Source organism: Sander lucioperca, chromosome 14 (assembly GCF_008315115.2).
Source record: "Sander lucioperca isolate FBNREF2018 chromosome 14, SLUC_FBN_1.2, whole genome shotgun sequence".
Taxonomy (NCBI): domain Eukaryota; kingdom Metazoa; phylum Chordata; class Actinopteri; order Perciformes; family Percidae; genus Sander; species Sander lucioperca.
In genome coordinates this window covers 32802814-32822291 of record NC_050186.1, presented here as the reverse complement: position 1 = coordinate 32822291, position 19478 = coordinate 32802814, and the positions used below count along the sequence as shown (strand labels likewise).

At 39.4% G+C, this 19478-nt stretch overlaps 1 protein-coding gene across 2 annotated transcripts; it reads left to right on the top strand.

Moving 5' to 3' along the window:
- Positions 1 to 2394: 2394 nt before the first annotated feature.
- Positions 2395 to 18986, top strand: dcp2 (decapping mRNA 2). 2 transcript variants are annotated; one of them, XR_004894962.1, is made up of 11 exons: positions 2395 to 2668; positions 6963 to 7114; positions 8596 to 8723; positions 9635 to 9733; positions 9841 to 9993; positions 10737 to 10849; positions 12484 to 12588; positions 14306 to 14414; positions 15192 to 15297; positions 15549 to 15600; positions 16437 to 16632. XR_004894962.1 is itself a non-coding variant. In XM_031287366.2 (11 exons), exons 1-11 carry the CDS (start codon positions 2601 to 2603, stop codon positions 16565 to 16567), a joined length of 1200 nt encoding a protein of 399 aa, XP_031143226.1. In that variant the 5' UTR covers positions 2395 to 2600; the 3' UTR covers positions 16568 to 18986. The 2 variants fall into 2 exon arrangements, 1 of the variants encoding a protein (XP_031143226.1); XM_031287366.2 differs by having other exon boundaries at positions 15192 to 15281; positions 16437 to 18986.
- Positions 18987 to 19478: the final 492 nt, after the last annotated feature.

Sequence of the window (19478 nt, the reverse complement as noted above, 5' to 3'; positions counted from 1 at the left end):
GTTTTTCTTCAACAAATTAATTTGGAAATTGTCACCTTAGTACAGAAAAATTGTCGCACATCTGCAACATGAGACATGAGAAAGTTTCAAAGAAAACTCCCGCACACTGTCCAACTTGCAAAAAATATATAAAGTTTAATAGTAGGCAACGTTTGGGTACTAGACCATCTTCAGGCAAATGGTGTTCCATCCTGAGAAGCCATCTTTTGTAGGAGGTGACTGTTTTTTGTGCACCAATCAACAACTTCCACATGAAATCAGGCATAAATATATAACATTTATTCATGTATCTATTACTATAGATTGATCTTAAACTTCAATACAACCTACAGTAACCGTAATAATATATGCATCATACCAGACTAATCTATAGTAGATAGATGTCGATTTCTGTATTATGAATCCACACAAAAAATTATGTAGAGCATTCATATTCAGGCATTTTTCCAGAACCTGCTGGTACCGTATCCATTAATAGATGGAAAAATCACAATAAACACAACAGAAGTCCTCACAAAAATCATCAAAGGGAAATAACTTCATACTTTACATTACTTTTTGTGTTAAATAACACTAGCATTGTATAGGAAAATAGAAAAAGTCACACACAAGACTCCACACTATTATACAAGTACAAAAAACCTTCAGGGCCTCAAAAGATTCAAGCAGCATCAGTGCATACATGGAGAAAATGTCACATTAAAAGTATTTACTTGTGTGAACAGAAACTTTTACAAGATAATGTTGCCATGGATACAATGAGTTACACTGTGGGCAGCAGCGTGAGCCGTGTTTCATATTTGTTAACATTTTGGCAATGAAGTTTGCCGATTAACAATTAACGGTACATTTTTGCTGTGTACCATGGGATGTACTGACAACTATCCCCGAATGACTTTGATACTGAAGAAATGTTAAAAACTGGAGGATTCTCAGGCAAGTTCTGCAGCGTTCCCATTCCTGTACTTCATTTGACTTGGCACTTAATTGTATTTAAAGTGGACATAGTATGCTTTTCCGTATTTTCTGTCATATCTACAATGTTAAACGTGGCCAAAACAAATAATGAGGTAAACGTAGTTTAGAGAAATCCCTGTGATCTAAAACGTTCAGATGTCCAACTGTTCTGAACACTTCTCTTGTGTGTTACGCAACTCCAAGCCGGCCTTCTCCGGCCTTCTATGATTGCAGTTTCCTTTAGGATTTTTTTTTAGCAGTGGGGGCAGGTCTGTGCTATTTCTGATACTGTGGCGGCAGATATTTTGACGTGGCGGGCCGCCATTTCCAAATCAACATAGAGGAAACACTGGATTGGTCATCTGGAGTGTGTTTTTTTTAAGCTAGCTAGTGTTAACATTGTCGCATGTAGCTACATGCTAACGGCAGTAAAAGCAGTCATCTTGGCTGCCAATGTTGTTAAATTCTCCCCAAATCCGGGTCACATTACTCCTGAAACATTTTCGGTTATGTAGTATTTGGTTTAAAAGCCTTTATCTGTGTGCTGCTACACTCTATTAGTAGCTACATGCTAACAGCAGTAAAAGATGTCATCTTGGTTGCCATTGATGTTAAATTCGGCCTGAAAACTTAAAACAACGTTTATCCTCACACGACCAACTCTAATGCACCCGTGTTGATGTCGTGAACACTAGCACGGCATTTGTCTTTCCCATCTCTACCACCCATCCCATATGACTTCAACTGCATAACCAACAGACTCCATTTTAAGGAATAATAGAGAACAGGAACAATAGAGAAAATTTAGAAATCTTTTGGTTTGTTTGATGGTTTTTTTGTGTTTCTGCTAACCAAACTAAGTTTAAAGTTAGAATTCTGAGAAAAAAAGTTAGTATTCTGACATAATTCTGAGATTAAAGTTAGAATTCTGATTTTTTTTTAAAGTCTAAACAAAAACGGTTAGAATTCTGAGAAAACAGCCAGAATTCTGAGATTAAGGTCAGAATTCAGACTTTTTTTTAAGTCTAAATTTTTTTCTCAGATTTCTGACTTTAGTGGCTGGGGCAGCTCAGTTGGTAGAGCAGGCGCACATATATGGAGGTTTGCTCGTCAGTGTAGCAGCCGCTGGTTCAACTCTGACCTGCGGCCCTTTGCTGCATACATCGTTCCCCCTCTCTCTCCCCTTTCATGTCTTCATCTGTCCTATGGAAATAAAGGCCTAAAATGCCCGAAAAAATAATCTTTAAAAAAAAAGAAAAATAATTCTAACTTTAAACTCAAAATTCTGACTTTTAAGTCAGAACCATAGACTGAAATACATTTTTTATCATATGGCATAATCCTTTTCCGTAGTCCACTAATCTTTTTGCTCCACAAAAAAAGAAACTGCGCCACACTCCAGTCCAGCAGGTGGCGGTAATGCAACAATAAGCTCATTTGCGAACCGCCATTAAAACTCAAAGAAGACGAAGACCAACAGACTCCGCTCAGTTCCTTGTGGAGGAACAAGAGGAGTTATTTTGTTACTAGCCACTTTTCTTTAGCTAATGTTAAGCTGGGGGACCACTGAGGTCAAAATGCGTGTAACTTTAGCTTGCTGCTCTTATGGCTTTTGCACTTGCGTGCTCTGATATAGAGTTGGGATGTTTTCAACCAATATGGAAACCAAAAGAGTGGAGATCCCATCCGGCGTACTGGACGACCTATGCAGGTAACGTTAACTGGACGTTTTGCCGACCTTTGCCATCGTCGTTTATTTGTCCATGAGGCATTGAAGTGCATACTTAAAAACTGACTTAACTGTAATTTCTGGTAAGCAGAAAAAACTATCGCTGTGTGCGATACACATACACTACAACTAGTTATAAGCTCACATGCTGTTGAGCCGTGTTTGTTGCATGATGCTTTCATGCTAAACGCATTTAGCTGGATGAAATGTTGAACGTTAACGTTACCCACAGACTGTACACAGCAAACTATAAAGGGCATGCAGTGGCCAAAAGTGCTTTTTAAAACATTTAAAATTTTTAATTACAGAAATGTCCGACGACACATAGTTTAGGATCAGGACCATAAAGTACCATCAAATGTACAGTTATAAACAAACAAACATGAAAGAGGCAGCTACACATTTTTTTTTTTTTACCAAGAACTCGCAAATAAAAAAAACTTAATAGACATAGTAACCGTTTTGACTGCTTTTGTGTTCGCACAAAACCAAATACCACATGCACCCCAAGTGTAGGGCTGGGCAATATATTGATATTATATCGACAGTGATATATGACTAGATATCGTCTTAGATTTTGGATATCGTGATATGACTGGTATCCTGGTTTTAAAGGCTGCATTACAGTAATTAAAGTGATGTCATTGTCTGAACTTACCAGACTGTTCTACACTGTAAGCCTTTGATGCAAATTTACAGCTATAATCTCACAGTATTTTACTGTGTTATAGTTATACAGGATCATACTGTAAATGGCAATGCATTCTGGGAGGAAATAATAATATTACAGCACTATCTGCGAATGTTACAGATTACATTTACTTTTAATACCAATGCATCTTAGGAAAATAGAAGGAAAAGGAGGGAATTATACTGCAGCCAGTATATTACTGTAAATTAAAATAATACAGTAAGAAACTGTATTTACAGTAAAATACCTTCAAATTTAAAAATTGCATGCTTACTGTAAATATACAGTAGTTTACTGGCCAAGCTGCTGCCAGTATATAACTGTATATTTACGGTGAAAAGTTTTCCAGTGTAGTTGTTCTACTATTTTGCCTTTACCCACTTAGTCATTATATCCACATTATTGGTAATTATTTATCTAAAATCTCATTGTGTTAATATTTTGTTAACGCACCAATTGTCAAACCTACAACATTGCCGTAATATTGACATTGTGGTATTTGGGGCAATTATTGAACTTAAAAAACAGTAGAAAAAGTTAAATAAATCAACAGTAAAAAACACATACAACTGTGAAATTTGCCTTAATACTTTTTCTATTGAAACTTTATTTTTTCATTTAGAACACAAGAGAAAATAAGAGTTTATATTATATATAGGAGTGTGAATCTCCACTTGTCTCACAATTTGAATAAGATTATTAGGGCTGAACGACTTGGGGAGGGGGGGGGGGGGAATCTAATTGCGATTTTTCTGCCAGGTATTGGGATTACGATTTGAATGTGATTATTTTTTTTTAGCTACATATTGCACCTTCTACGATCATGTTAAATAAAGCAATACAAAATAAATTAAAAATCCAATGAAAATAGGACATTTCTTTATACAATCTGTGCTATGTAACATTATTCCAGCATTTAACTCTATAACTCTATAATATCAATATAATATTTAAAATGTTAAATAGGGCTGCACGATATGAGGAAAATGCCTTATTGCAATTACTTTGACTGATATTGTGATTGCGATATGATTCACGATATTGGAGGGAATGATAAATTTTGTATCATTCTCATTTTCATTGAAAAATATTAAAATTAAATTGATTATAGTGTGACTTTTGCGAGGACTTAGTCTGTTGGATACGATTTGTAGGCTAGGATGTCTCGGCAGCACCACAATACTTCATTTAGAATGGTTTGACTAGGGCTGGATGATTAATCGAAAAATAATCATAACCGAAATTCAGAGCCTATAACCGACGTAATTTTACCAGGTCGGTTATTTCGGTCTTTTAATCCTATTAATATTTCCGCGGCCGCCCACTGTGTGTTAATGTACTTTCCCCTTAAAACATATTACTGCCGCCACGTGTGTAGTCACGTGACTCCGCCCCGTCCAGTCTGCGACCATAGGTGCTTTCCGATCGGATAGTACTTGTACTTTTTAGAGGAAAAGTACACTTCTAAGCAGTTCTAAGAACTACTCTTCCCCCAAAATCTTTTTTCCCGTTTGCATTCCCACTGGCCAAGTGGCCATAGGGACTGGTAGGAGGGGTAAGGGAGGGATGTAACCACGGCAACGGTCTTTATAGCATCGTCACTAGACCTTAGCGCCACATACAACAACAACAAATGATGCTAATACTTGTGCATTTTTCCTATATTAAATGCACGTCCATTCTCGTAGTAATTCACGTAATGTTTTGCTCAACACAGACGGGGCTTTATTATACTCTGAACAGACCCCGCGTGTGTGTGTGTGTGTGTGTGACGGCCGGCGAGCCACAGGACACGCTTGTGGAGTTTAACTCCGAAAAGACAGTTAACCACAGGTTCCCGTTAATCTTATGATGGACATTTATTATTTATTTTCTACATTTTTTTTTTTTTTTTTACATTAAAACTTAAATTACTTTTTTATAAGACGTTTTTATGTCATTGTAAAATCTACTGTTGTAGATTTCAGGTGTTTGAAATATTTAATAAATAAGCATTAATTGCTATCTGTGTGTTGTTTCCTTATTTTAGAATCACAAAGATAGGATTATGCACTCTTTCATTAGAAAAAATAACCGTCAACATATTTACAGTATAGGAAAAGATTTTTTTTTTTTTTAAATCGTTTAATAATCGTAATCGAGGTAACTTGTTCGATTAATCGTGATTATGATTTTAGCCAAAATCGTCCAGCCCTAATATGAGTGCATACATGTACATATACATGAACCCTTCGTTACATTCAAGCCCTTGCCAAACGAGTTCAGACAACACTGAGTGAGCCTGTCACCGCCAGGAGAGAAGGTATACTGGCGTTGTGGTGTCTGGTATTTGTGGCGACATTCTTGCGCCGGTACGCCAGAACTATGCCGATACAGCTTATGCACTTCTACCCGGCCGTCATTGAGTCCATCCTCACCTGCTTCATCACCATCTGGTACGCTGCTGCCACTGCTAAGGACAAGGGCAGAGTGCAGCGCATCATTCGCTCTGCTGAGAAGGTGATTGGCTGCAATCTGCCGTCCCTCCAGGACGCTGAGGCGGGCAGGAAAGATTGTAGCCGAGCCCTCTAACCCCGGACACAAACTGTTTGAACCTAGTCTATATCCACGGATGAGGTATATGATCGACTGTGAAGAAAATACCTCTCAAATCGGTTATGTGGAAATGAAAATACATCTAGTCGGGACTCATATCATCTCCCGATGTAAACGCTCTGTGAAGTAATACAGCTTTTTCATCAACGGGATCGTCGATAAAAGGACATGCAATGTTTGAGAAAAAAACGTTTTATAATCTGCCATAAACCAATACGTTATTTTATTCATGCAGATAACAAACTGCGCTAAAATGCGCCCGATACAGACTGAATGAATGAATGAGGAAATGAAAGGGCGCTGTGTTAGAGGGAGGAGACTGAGAGAAGAAAATCTGCTCCCGACCAGGTTGGGTTCACAGACTCAGTTACTAGAGGTGTGAATCTTCACTGATCTCCCGATTCGGTTATCATGTCTTCGATTCAATATCTCGATGCATGACGATGCGTCAAATACGTTTTTCTATTAAAGCCATGTAGGATATTTAATTCATAGCTTTTCAGGCTTCAAAAACAAAACATTCTTCAGTGCTCTAATACTAAATTGGATACATAAAACTACAGCACTGAGCACATGGCACTTCCTGAATGTGCAAAACATACCAGAATATGTAAACAGAAAGGTTGTTAGGCCTACGTTAAATTGTAAACAAATAATCGATTATGGCCCGGTCGATTATCGATGCAGCATCGTCCATGTCCATGATTTTTGGTTTCTGTATTCATTGTTTGTTTATTGCATATTATTGTTTAAATATGTTTTTAATGTATGCACCATCAACCAGGGCAAATTCCTAGTAAGGGCTGCATCTTTTTCAGATTATTTGTTCTTAGAATGAGTAATTCATTAACTCCACAACCGCGTCGCTACATGAGCACAGCACAAAGTGCCGTTCGCCAACCTTGCCCACTCGCTTCCCGTTCTTCTTCATGGCGTAGCTGCGCTAAGCCGCTAACCCCTTCTCCCATCCCATCTCTCCTGTCTCTCCAGCCGGTTCATCCTGCACATCCCCAGCGAGGAGCGGGACAACGCTATCCGGGTGTGCTTCCAGATCGAGCTGGCCCACTGGTTCTACCTGGACTTCTGCATGCAGAACACTCCGGGGGCTCCTCACTGTGGGATAAGAGACTTCGCCAAAGCAGATATCCTTACATTACATTACATTCACGTCCTTACATACATGTGAATGATGATGATGTTAAAAGCTTAAGTGTGTAACTTTTTGATCATAATGAACGTCCGTTACATTCAAGCCATTGCCAAATGAGTTACAAAACTAATTAAGACTATCAGCTCCACACAACTCTCTCTGGATTTCTCAGTGTAGTGGCAAAATTAAATCTTGTAATAAATCCACTTCTGTCAGCGGTAGGCACAATTAGTCTTGACTCGTTCTTTATTTCCAATCCTTTAGTTAAGCTTGCAGACAGGTACTCACCGAATAGACATAACCGCGTTGCGTTTTGTGAATTTATTAGCAAACTTTCCTGTACAGCCAAAGTCCTCTGTTTTCGTCCAAACATTTCCCCGAGCTTCTCTCAGACAGAAATCCACATTGAAAACGTCCAACATGCTGTTCCAACTTTCTGACCTTGTTACATGACTTATTCGTTACAAACTTTACATTTCATCAAAACCATTTTTCCCCGCAGCTACCGCTGAACCAAAAAACACTCCTTCTCTAGCAAAACAAAAGGCACCTTCGCAGTAGCTCGAACATAGAACTAGAGTAAATTAGATCTGTAACAACGCTCATAGTTGAATACAATGTACGTCAACATCAAATAACTATAATAATACAGAAACTTAAATATTAGTAAATACAAAAAACTCAAAATGACCATTAGTTAGCTTTGGCTCTTACACTCAGTATGGTTATGTTCAGAAGATTGTGGCGTCCGGTGACTTTCCCGTGCAGAAGCTCGAGTGAAGATAATGACCTGAAGAGTCCGTCATGTTTTTTTAATCCTCCGTGTCCTCCTTGGCTACTAGCAACTGTGTGGAGGAGAGAGGGGTGGGGGTGCGTGCGCGATCACGGAAGGCTTGTATCATGTGGATGCGCTGACAGTTCTGTTGTCATTACTTAGAATTCCTCATGGGGGCGACAGAAACTACACACTATAGCATTTTTTTAATGAATTTATTCGGATTAATCAACTTTATTCGTCTTTTTTATTTTTATTTTTTAAAGATGCATTTCTATACATGTTTCTAGGGATCGACCAATACTGGTTTATCAAGGCTGATACCCATTATTAGTAGTTAAATCTAACCAATAACGGATATTTGGAACCAACAGGCTTTTACAGTGAAAATGAAAATCTTTAAGTTAAAATTAAGATTTTGGTATGTTACAAACTCCAGCACAAAACTGTGTTTAAATGCTTTAAGCCAGGGGTCTTCAGTGTTTTTTAAGCCAAGGACCCCTTAACTGAAAGAGAGACAGATCTTTCATATCCACTGTACTGCACTGCACATATTACAAATTAGCACTTTTTTGAACCTCTTAAATGTATATCTTTTTTTCTTGGCACCTCTTCAGGCTTATCCTCGGAGCAAAAAGCCAAATGTGTTGCTCACATTGGACGTCTTTAGACGTTTTTTTCCCTTGACAGCTGCAAACTTTTCCATCACTGTCCGTTTCTGTTGCCTCACGGAGAGGATGTTCAGAAAATCCTGGAACAGTGGAAGGAGTACAAGATGGGTGTACCTACTTATGGAGCGATCATTCTCGATGAAGCACTAGAAAACGTGAGTTGCTGGGGTTTTTTTTTGTTACTCATACGCTGAAGCAAAACCTGACATCGTGTTTATAATCTGGATGTTAATGATTAACCGTCTAACCATTAACCGACAATAACAATTGTGACCAAATTAGTTTGAACCAAAATTTAAACTTAACTAAAAGAAAAAGTTATTATAAAAGAAAAATAGGCTATACAGTCTATTTCTTAACTGCTAATTAACTTGTTGGTGCAACCTTTGCAATGGCTAGTTGTGTTTTAACCCTTGTGTTGTCTTCCCATCGACCGTGCAACTTTTTGTTTTTCTGGGCGTCTTTTTCAACACTTTTGTGCCACGTGTTTTTGTGCCATGTTTTTGTCACTTTCTTTTCAACGTTTTTGTCACTTTTTCCCCAACGTTGTTTTCTGCACATGTTGACGTTTTTGTGTGTTTTTTCCTCACATTTTTGAAGCTTTTCCTGACATTTTTGTCACTTTTTTCAACGTTTTTATAAAAAAAAATGAAAATGCTATGTAATTGAATAAAACTTACAAGAGCGTTGTAGGGAGCCATCCATGTTATTTCTTTTGAAAATTTAGGTTCAAAGAAACCCAAATTTCTGATATAGAAACTTTTTGAAATGGGTCAAATTTGACCTGAGGACAGCAGGAGGGTTAAGTAGGGCTGGGTACTGAATTCAGTACTTTTTAGGCACCGACCGAACTGCCTCTAAAGTATCCAGTAACCCAGCCGCCCTGCTGGAACTGTGGTTTAAAAAAATCCCCAGTGGCTTAGGCCTGATGAGGGACAACTTAGGCCCGGTGGGCCTCCAGGCTTGCAATACACTGGGGGGGAAACCTGCACTCTTCCCCAGCGTAGTGATGTTGAGGTAAAGCAGCACACATGATGCAGCTAACGGGTGAATGTTTTCCCTTCAGGCGCTGCTCGTTCAGGGCTACCTTGCAAAGTCAGGCTGGGGCTTTCCGAAGGGGAAAGTTAACGAGGATGAAGCGCCTCATGACTGTGCAGTTCGTGAAGTGAGTCTCCTGTTCTTTGCTGTTCAACTGCAAAGTGTAAGCATTCCAAGCCATGTATAATTCATGCTTGTCGTTCGTAGTTCAAAAATGAATGGGTGTTTTTCCAGGTGTTGGAGGAGACGGGCTTCGACATCAAGAATCGCATCTGCAAAGACATGTACATAGAGCAGAAAATCACTGACCAGGTGGTGCGGCTCTACATCATACCAGGAGTGTCAATGGATACCAAGTTCAACCCCAAAACAAGGAAAGAGATCAGGGTAGGAATTCCTTTTTTTTCCACATGTAATCATCACACTGACTGCGTTTACATGCACATCATTTCGAGACAACATTCCGACTAAGCAGTTTACATGGCTAACGAAAGTGAATATTCCACTAATATTCCCGGTTAAATGTAACTGTGCAAAACAGGTTGGATCGTGCGAACTCAGCGTCCCTCTTTTTAATTCCTTCAACCAGCTTCTTGAAAAGGTTGTTAAGGATGTGTGCTCATATCCAAAAACCTGTTGATATCCAAGTCTTTGATAATGTTTAAAAGTAGCTGTTTCTCTTTTCTTTTAAGCATGCATCTCTACCGCAAACCAGACTCACTTGAACTGTTGGCTGGTTGGTTTGTGTACAACAACCATAGCAACGCACAGAGCTGACTGTAAGCCGTAAACGGGCTGTAAACTGGCCCTTAACTGTTGCAAACTGCAGTAAAAACCTCGATTGAGACGCATATTCTGAATCTGCTGTATACATGTCCAAAGAATGCCTCTAAAACCTGAATAATACCGGAATATCTCACATCTTAATCTTAAAATGCTAAATTCAGAAAAAAGCCTTAATCGAAATATCCAAATGGAATATGCTGTTTACATGACCTGAATCAAATTTGGAATATTGTCATATTCAGAATAATAGTGGAATATTAGAGTGCATGTAAACATACTCATTGATTTCCAGCTTTTTGTAGTTCATAGAAAGGTTTTAAAGTCTTCTTCTTCTCTTCTCGTAGAACATTGAATGGTTTCCTATTGAGAAGCTGCCATGTCACAGGAACGACATGACCCCAAAGTCTAAACTTGGACTTGCCCCCAACAGGTTTTTCATGGCCATTCCATTCATAAGGTGCGTGTAGTAGAAGATTGTAATTCATCATTGAGTTATCCATTCATATTTTTTTCAATAAGGAAATAGACACCTTATCAACTTTCAATTTTATTTTTGTCTCCGGAGGGCAATTGGTTTTACAGCAACGCATACAAAACATGAAAAAAACAGACATACAGTACAAAGGGAGATGTGGGGGGTGTCCTGAATACCAGTGGGCTGGAAGTCCAACAACAGTCACTAGTATCCAACTTTAACATTTTCCAGTTTACAAACCACAGCAGCAAAAACGTCTATAAAAAAGAAAAGAAACGCCGAGGCAACTAGTGGCAAAAATAACTTGAGTTTTGTGGATAGAACCATCAGGGGGGCTTTGAAACTAAACTTGCCATTCAAAAGACCCTTTTCTTTGGGCGCCTGGGTAGCTCACCTGGTTGACCGTGCGCTCCATGTACTAAGATTCAGTCCTTACCGCAGTGGCCCCGGTTCAATTCCGACTTGCAGTCCTTTGCTGCATGTCATCCCCCTCTCTCTGCCCCCTTTTCTGTCTTCAGCTGTCCTATCCTTAAAAAAAAGGCCCAAAAGACCCTTTTCTATATCCATTTCTGGTCAAGGAGCTTTGTTTCTTCCAGCAATCCACAACGTTTCTGCTGCACCGCAAACTACCGAGCGGCCCGAAGCCCAAATCCTAGAACGTGCGTGCGTGAATCGCGCGTCAAAAACTTAAGTTGCATTAAAAGGAATTTGCGCTAACTCATTATTGTCGCGTTAAATTAAATACACACAACAAAGTGCATAGTGACCGGACATGTTGAGTACATGATCAACATCTCTGTCATCATAAACCCAATCGTCATCATCAGCGGCATAGACATCACCCTTTAACAGAAACATAGTCTATATCCTTGACGTTCCACTTCGGGATTGCTCCGGTGCTGGAGGAAATTCCGCCGGATGCATGTATTTTGCTGATGTCCGCTTCCTTCTGCTGTCTTTGTGTTGGCGTTCAAACCTCTGGTGGATTTCTGAGGACTATGGTTAACTGCTCCTCAGATCTCTGCAGAGTAAATCCAGACAGCTAGCTAGACTATCTGTCCAGTCTGAGTTTTCTCTCGCTCGACTATTTTACAGCGGCTCCATGCGGAGCTTAGCGCCGCCCATGACGATTGTGATTGTTTTAAAGAAATGCCAATAAACCAGAGCACGTTTTTTTCCCATCCAGGAATGCAGCGTGTGGATGGTCTGGCAAAGTGAAACTAACAGAATCATAACACAGGTCCAGAATTTAGTGTTGTCTGGTTTATGCATAGTTACAGCTCCTCTGCTTTCTTTTCAATGAGCAATGGTAAAAGTCCCCAAGGACTAGGATGCCAAGCAAGGTGCCAACCTGCTCATCAGGAGTGGTTTGGGGTTCAGTGCCTTGCTCTGAGCCGGGGATCGAACTACGAACCTCCTTTTAGTTCAACAATGCACCTACCAATGCCTCCAAAGGTCCCTATAAAATGGGTTGTATCTCATTGGTTAAATCTAAAAGATCAGTGTGTGGCTGCCTCAGTGGTTTTTATGTTTGTGTATGTTATGAAAAATGTGATTTAGTTTCGTTCTAGTAATTGAGTGGTACTGATGGCACACTTCCTGCTCCACCTGTACAGGCCGCTGCGAGAATGGATCAGCAGGCTGAAAGGCGAGTCGACAGACAGCGACGAGGACTTCGCAAACAACGGCAACACTTCAAGCAAACCTTCAGACAACGCTCGGTAAAGACACTTCATCAGTCGCCAGGAACTCTCAACCACCACTTCTCAAGTGATGGCAGGAGCTTCTGTTTTTTTAAATAAAGGCCAATTCTTGATAGAAAATGATCTCTAATCCTTAGGGCTGGGACGATATGCTTTGGTCCCGATTCGGTTTTTCTTTTTTTCTTTCACGATACATGGGCGCCGATTGGATTTTATTAGCGTGTATTGGGATTCTGGAAGTATTGCGTTTCGACAGTATTGAGTATTGGGATTTTCTTTACCTTCTTTAACAAAAACAAAAGTGGAATAATTCACTTCTAGAGACAATATATCATGAGACATTACTACAAACTGATTGTTTTCTAAGACGAATGCACATCACAAGTCAGTCAGTCAGTCTGACATTTATTTCATTTGTAAAGAAGAACAGAACATGGATTTTCTGCTGCCCTTGCGTTTTGCTGGAAACTGACATGATGTAGTTGCCGTCCGCAGTACTGTAGAAACAAAAAATATTTAGGTCAATCATTGGTAAAAAAAAAAAAAAAAAAGAAAGAATCGATTTTAAAAATCGTCGCAAAAAAAAAAATCACGATACATCCGTAGCTCTACTGAGCTTTAGGGGTGGGAACCACCAGAGGCCCAGAGGCACAAAATGATTGGGATGTTAAACATATTGCAGTATTCTGCAATATATTGCGATATATAACCTTTTTTCCAACTTCAAATGATGTCCCCAAAGGAAAACTTTGTCAACATCTTTTTTATCTGAAAGGATTCATCTCACTTCAATTGTATTGCTACAAAATGGGAGTGGACTGAAAAAGCAATTGTTCTTATTATTCTATTACCAAAAAGTTTATTTTTCATGTGCAATTTATATAATAAAAGATCAAAACTTGGGGGCGCCTGGGTAGCTCACCTGGTAGAGCATGCGCCCATGTACAGAGGCTCAGTCCTCGCGGCCGCGGGTTCAATTCCGACCTGTGACCCTTTGCTGCATATCATTCTCCCTCTCGCTCCCCTTTTGTGTCTAATAGCGTTTTTCCATTACACGGTACCTGCTCGACTCGCCTCGACTCTAATCTTTGATTGTGTGTTAGAAGCTCCGTTTTAAAACCAGAGTTGAAATGGAAAGCCAGTTGGAACAACAAAGTGATTCTACCGATTTATAAAAATATATATTGCTCTTCATTACTTTGACAGATTTTTACCTGATCCTGGTTGCCATGGTGATCTACCTCGGTTAGAAGTAAATCGCTGTGATACTGGAAAACCTGAGCTAAGCCAAAAGACAGCTGGCTAATTCACTGATCTTGCCTCGTGGTACAGGCCCACGTCACTTGTTTTTGACCCACAATGTCTTTAGTTTTACACACTATAAATTCTTGCTTCATTTTCTGACATTTGGTGAGGCAAGGCTATTTTGCAGAGGCACAGTTGCCCCGCACGGCGCTTAGCGCCGCCCAAGACGATTGTGATTGGTTTAAAGAAATGCCAATAAACCAGAGCACCTTCTCCCATCAAGGAATGCTGTGTTGACAAGGCAGACCCTCCTCCGCAGCGCTGTGGAGGAAGGTCTGGTAATGCCAGACTAGTATCATAATGACCCTTCAGCAGAAGTTAAAGGCATTACCTTCTGGGCCACCATCAGATGACCATCCATCGTGTCGATGTAGAATATGTAGAAATATCCACGTTTTTTTTTTTTTTTTCTTCTTCTTCCATCTTTTAGGTCAAAATCCCGCCGCCTCACAGGTGCTGATGCGTTTCCAGGAGACGGCTGGGCGAAACACAAGCAGCAGAAGGCTCTGGGCCAGGCGAGCCAGCAGGAGCTCAACCAGGTCAGAAAAGACAGTTCACCACTATGTAACAGCAGCATTTCCCAGTTTGGCTACATGTTACTAACCGTTAATATTGACATGTTTGCTAGACTGTGGAAAACACTGGCTAAATTCTTCCTACTGTGTGAAGCTACCATCACCTTATTATCGGTTCGACCAATGGACAAGCAGCACTATTCACAAACATGAAAAATAATCTGCAGCTAACACTTGTTAGCACTGGCTAACTATACTTTGTTTTGTATCTGTATTATCCTAACTTATTTATCAAATTTTGTTCATCAATTCTTCAATTCAGAAAGTTTTAAAGTTGAATTGTCTTTCTTATGATGGTGTATTCTTGTCTGTGTTGTTTTGTTGTTGTTTTTGTAATAACTCGATGTCATTGTAAATGAGGGTCGCCCCTCAATGATCTTTTGAGTTTAAATAAAGGTTGAATGAATGAATGGTAAGCTCATTTAGACAAGGCCTTCACAATGAAGTCTGTCAGTATTTTTTTGCAAATTATGGTTATCGCAAAAGCCCTGCTAGGAGCATAATGTTGTTTTGTTTTGACAGTTTTGTTGCCAAATGATATCAAAAAACAAACAGTAAAGCACCTGTTTGATATACCCTATGACCGTGGTTTCCAAACTTCAGCTGCAGGGCCCCCCTCTTGTAGATGAATATGTTTTGATACTGGTACAGCCACTGAAATGGGACATAGAATCTGTCAATGGCTTGAGACAGAGTTGCTGCATCCCAGTCATCTCATAGCTTCTGTTCTTTGCGGTGTAGAATTCACATTTGAAAGGCAATGGAAAGAAATGCCCGGACTCGTCTAGTGTGAAGAAAGGAGCAAATGACAATGGAGCCAACTGCCAGCAGGTAAAACCCATATCTTGTTGTTTTTAGTATAGAGACCACATGTGATTCTGACCTTTTTAGCAAAGAAGGAAGGTTTAAACCTCAACACCACTCCTCAGTCAAAAAGTGAAATTGACATTCCTGAACATTGCAGACTTTTTTTTCCAGTGGATCTTTGACCAGTTTTAAACTGTATGTACAATTTGAAAATGATCAACTTTGGCATGCTGCTGCACTGTAGGTGATGGTTTAACTACAAGCATTGCACTCGTATTACTATTTCTACAGAAAGAAGTTAAAAGACTTCAACCCAGAAGACTTCAAGACAGTTTTGAGAGAGGTATGGTTTGTATAGTTACCATGTCTAACTTTGAGACTGCCCCATTTTTCTAAGCTAACTTGACTAACTGAAATATTTTTACTACTGTTTTTTTATTATAAAAGTTACCTACTGAACCTTTTAAGGGTTAAATTCGTTTTTTTTTTTAAACTTGGACCCTTTCCCCCCCTATGTTTTTGTGTGTAAGTGACTGATAGGAACAACAATCTTTGAAATTGGTCCAGTATTGAGTGTGAACGCTGTAACCGGCAGCCACAGACCGGGCTGTAACCCTATGGGGCAAATGTGCATCGTCAAGTTTGTCCACTAAAAGTGCTGATAACCCTAACTCTCTTCTGAAGGGTCCGTCGTGTTTTTTTAATCCTCCGTGTCCTCCTTGGCTACTAGCTACTGCGTGGAGGAAGGGTGGGGGGGCGTGTGTGATTACAGAAGGCTTGCTTATATTACTGGTTATTTACATGGAGTCTGGTGGGTTTAGCGAATGCAATTTTTAATGTTTTTTATGTTTAAAAAAAGGATCTTACTCTTTAACAGAAAGGTCGCCCCCCTTGAAATCCTTTCCATAATGTTGTCAGACACTTAGAATAATAATCTGAGCCTGTCAGTGGCAAAACAAGCACTTTTGTGAAGGTAAATACAAGCTGGACAATTGCCCTATTAACTTACATTGTAGCTTGTTTCACTGACTGCCGACAATAGCGATCTTGCTTAATACTGGACCAATATCAAAGATTGTTGTTTCCATCAGTCACTTAGACACAAAAAAAGTTGAAGTTACCCTTTAACAACCCCCACAAATAAAACATCCCTCATAAAATGAGCTTTTCTCTTCACAGATGTGGCTCCATACAGCTCCAACGGTCACCAGGCAGTCCACAGCAAAGACTCTGAGCCCCTGCTGTCCTCGAAGGCTTTCCTCAATTTTAAATTTGACAGAGAAGCCATCATGAAATGTTTTGACTACTGACATGGCTGATGAAGCGCTGTGCCTCTCCTGTAAGAGCATCAAACTATAGACCAATTTATGCTTCTGCGTTAAATCGACGCCAGGGGTATGTATGTAGGTACGTGGAGATACCGACCCTACACCGTAGCCTGACGTGCACCTCTCAAAAAATGTAACTACACGTCGCGGGGACGCACGTCGCTCTGCCGTGGCTTGGTAGCGTTGCATTTCCCCGACTCATTTCCTGGTTCTCCTTGTCCGTAAACAACATGAAATCAAGGAGGGGGTTAACTTTTCCTGCTATAGATTTCCCACTGTGGTCAGAAAGAACAGGGGAGACACTTTTGTTTCTCTCACTAGGACTCTATGCCTCCAGAGTCAGTACTCACTCACTCGCTCTACACACACTCCTCACGCACACACCAATGCACAAGTATAAACTTCAGGCCACTTACATAGGCTACGTGAAAGCTCTGCGTGGAGCCTCTGTAGAAGCATAAATCCTGTTTATGGCCTCAAGGACTTTTTCCCTTTACAGTCTAGGCAAGGATGTTACTAAACATGCCCTTTTCCTTCTTGCCTTGCTTGCCATGAATACACATTTACAGTGGGGAGTTGCCTATTTCTCATTGAACACATCCAATAAGCTTTACTGGAGTAGTTTGCCTTTGCCGCCCAACAAACAGCACTGTCTTCCATCTGTCCGAGGCGGAATCCAAACTTCAGGTTTTACTTCTACATCTTTGAATATCTAAATCCATGATTCAATCTGCAGGAGACAACACATTAGTCTTTTAAAAGCAAAAGATCAAACATTTTGAGAACCAAAAATGGATTTTAAGCACATATCGTATGAGGTGACAGTGAAACCTAAATCGGCTGTGATATCTTAGTGAATTTGGCCAGTAAATCAGATTTGTCATGTTACATATTGCTTTTAAGATGTAATCATTTAGGTGTTGTTCATTTCCTCCATTCTTCCAACTGAGTCCCAAAAAGGTTTTTGATACAGAAGAAAGGTGGATATTAATAGTGTTATTGGCTTTATTACCAATATATCTTAAGATTTTATCCGGGAATGTAGAATGTAATAGAATATTGACTTGGGTCTTGGGAGTTTGTCTTTGCAAGTTGATGTCACATTAAATTCACATTACTTTGTTGTTGGTATGGAATTCTATGGCTGCCAATATTAAGATTAAATCATTAGATCAAACTGATGTTTGGAAATCCATAATTTAGGCCAGAAAAATGGCAAATTAAAATGAAAATTTCATTGACAGATAATTGTCAGTAAACTCCACTGTACATCACTGATACAATGGCATGATGCAAATAATTATTGAACGAAATTGGTTGACAGTGTGCAACCTAATGCAATTGCAAACTTGCATTTGGATTTAAATGATGTCCTGTTTGTCACGAATGAAAGTGAAGATTTCCATAATGGCCTGAACTTGTCTTTTACCATTATGAGATTGACCACTATGAAAATGACCATGACAATGGCCACCTTCCAGAGGGGAAATCCATTTCATCAGAAATTAGTTAATCTCAATTCAAATGCAAATAGAAGAGCCTGGTTTGCAATTTTACTTTCACCTTCTATTTGAGAATACAAAGTCAATTTCACATTCAGTTTAATTATTGTCGCAGGGTAGTGCTCAAGAGCACACTGAAACCATGGTCAAAGTAGCTCTTATTTTATTTCATTCTGGCAGTAATTGTGCATTTTACATCATATATGGAAATTGGATTTTAACATTTTAATTTTGTCAAACATTAAGAGAATTACATTTTAAGTGAGTAAATCGTTTAATTTTAACATTTTTAGCCACAGGCTTCCATTCATTGTTGTTTTTGGCCTTAAAGCGACCCACATCCCATTTGCGTTTGTCTGGTTTTCAGCAGTGTTGTCATTCAAAGTTGTTCTGTCCTGCAGACTGCAGGGTTTACAGGTTTAAACTCGTGTTGAGATTTCGTAGACCAGAAAATCTCAATCATATTCCTCCCGATCACTATAGTTAGCTGCTTTAGTGTTTGGTTGGTATGAAAACTTGGAGACTCTTGAGCTATAGTGCATGATGGACGACCACTGCGTTACACTACTGTGAACATAAGTTATTCTCAAAAACATTACAAATTACTCTCACAGGGATCTCTAGCCACTAGAGCTGAAAACAAAAGCAAAGGCAGTTTTCATGGAAGTTTTAGACATCTTGAAAGTTCAACCCACAGTCTAACAAAGTTATATTTTCTCAAGGTAATATCATATACATGCATACATGTGAGATGACTAAATCTGGATGTGAGATCTCCCTTTGTGATTCTCATCGGGTTTTCTTGGTTGTTGATTGTACAGATGGTGATCTCAAGTTGTACTTTGGCTTCAATGGTGTTTTGACTTAAAATGTGAATATTAATAAAAGTCTGTTTTTTTCACTCGTGTTTGATATGCTCAAAATTTCAATTTTGCTCAAAAGTGCTACACCATTTATTTCCTCATGGAGAAAGGCTCACATTTTGGCGCTAATAGTACATTGATTGTTTCCTAAGTCTAGTAGGTTTGTAAATGTGTTTTCTATATTGAATATAAAATGTAGGCAATTACTGACATTACTCACCAAACATGGAAGCAGGGGAACATGCTACTGAAGTGAACAGAAGTGAATGGCACATACAATTATACATACAGGATGTATACGACTGTGCTTTTATTTTGAAGTCCTAATTTCAGCCTATTAATCTTTGAATCATTTTTGTCTCATAATGTCAGAGGTGTACAGCCGGCCATGCTGACTTTGACGACTCAAAATTAATCTGCAATCTCATGATTTATTTGCTATGGCAGATAGCAATACAGATTTGGTCTGGTGATGCCAGGCTAAATTTTACGCGCAATGACAATGAAAAGTTACCTAGAATATACACT

What these genes read in the sequence shown, in the direction of transcription:
- dcp2 (XM_031287366.2), top strand. Translation starts at nt 2,601, where the DNA reads ATGTTTTCAACCAATATGGAAACCAAAAGAGTGGAGATCCCATCCGGC. An exon ending in AAGAGACTTCGCCAAAGCAG is followed by an intron (nt 7,115 to 8,595) that starts ATATCCTTACAT and finishes ACAGCTGCAAAC; the next exon opens with TTTTCCATCACTGTCCGTTT. An exon ending in ATGGAGCCAACTGCCAGCAG is followed by an intron (nt 15,282 to 15,548) that starts GTAAAACCCATA and finishes CTATTTCTACAG; the next exon opens with AAAGAAGTTAAAAGACTTCA.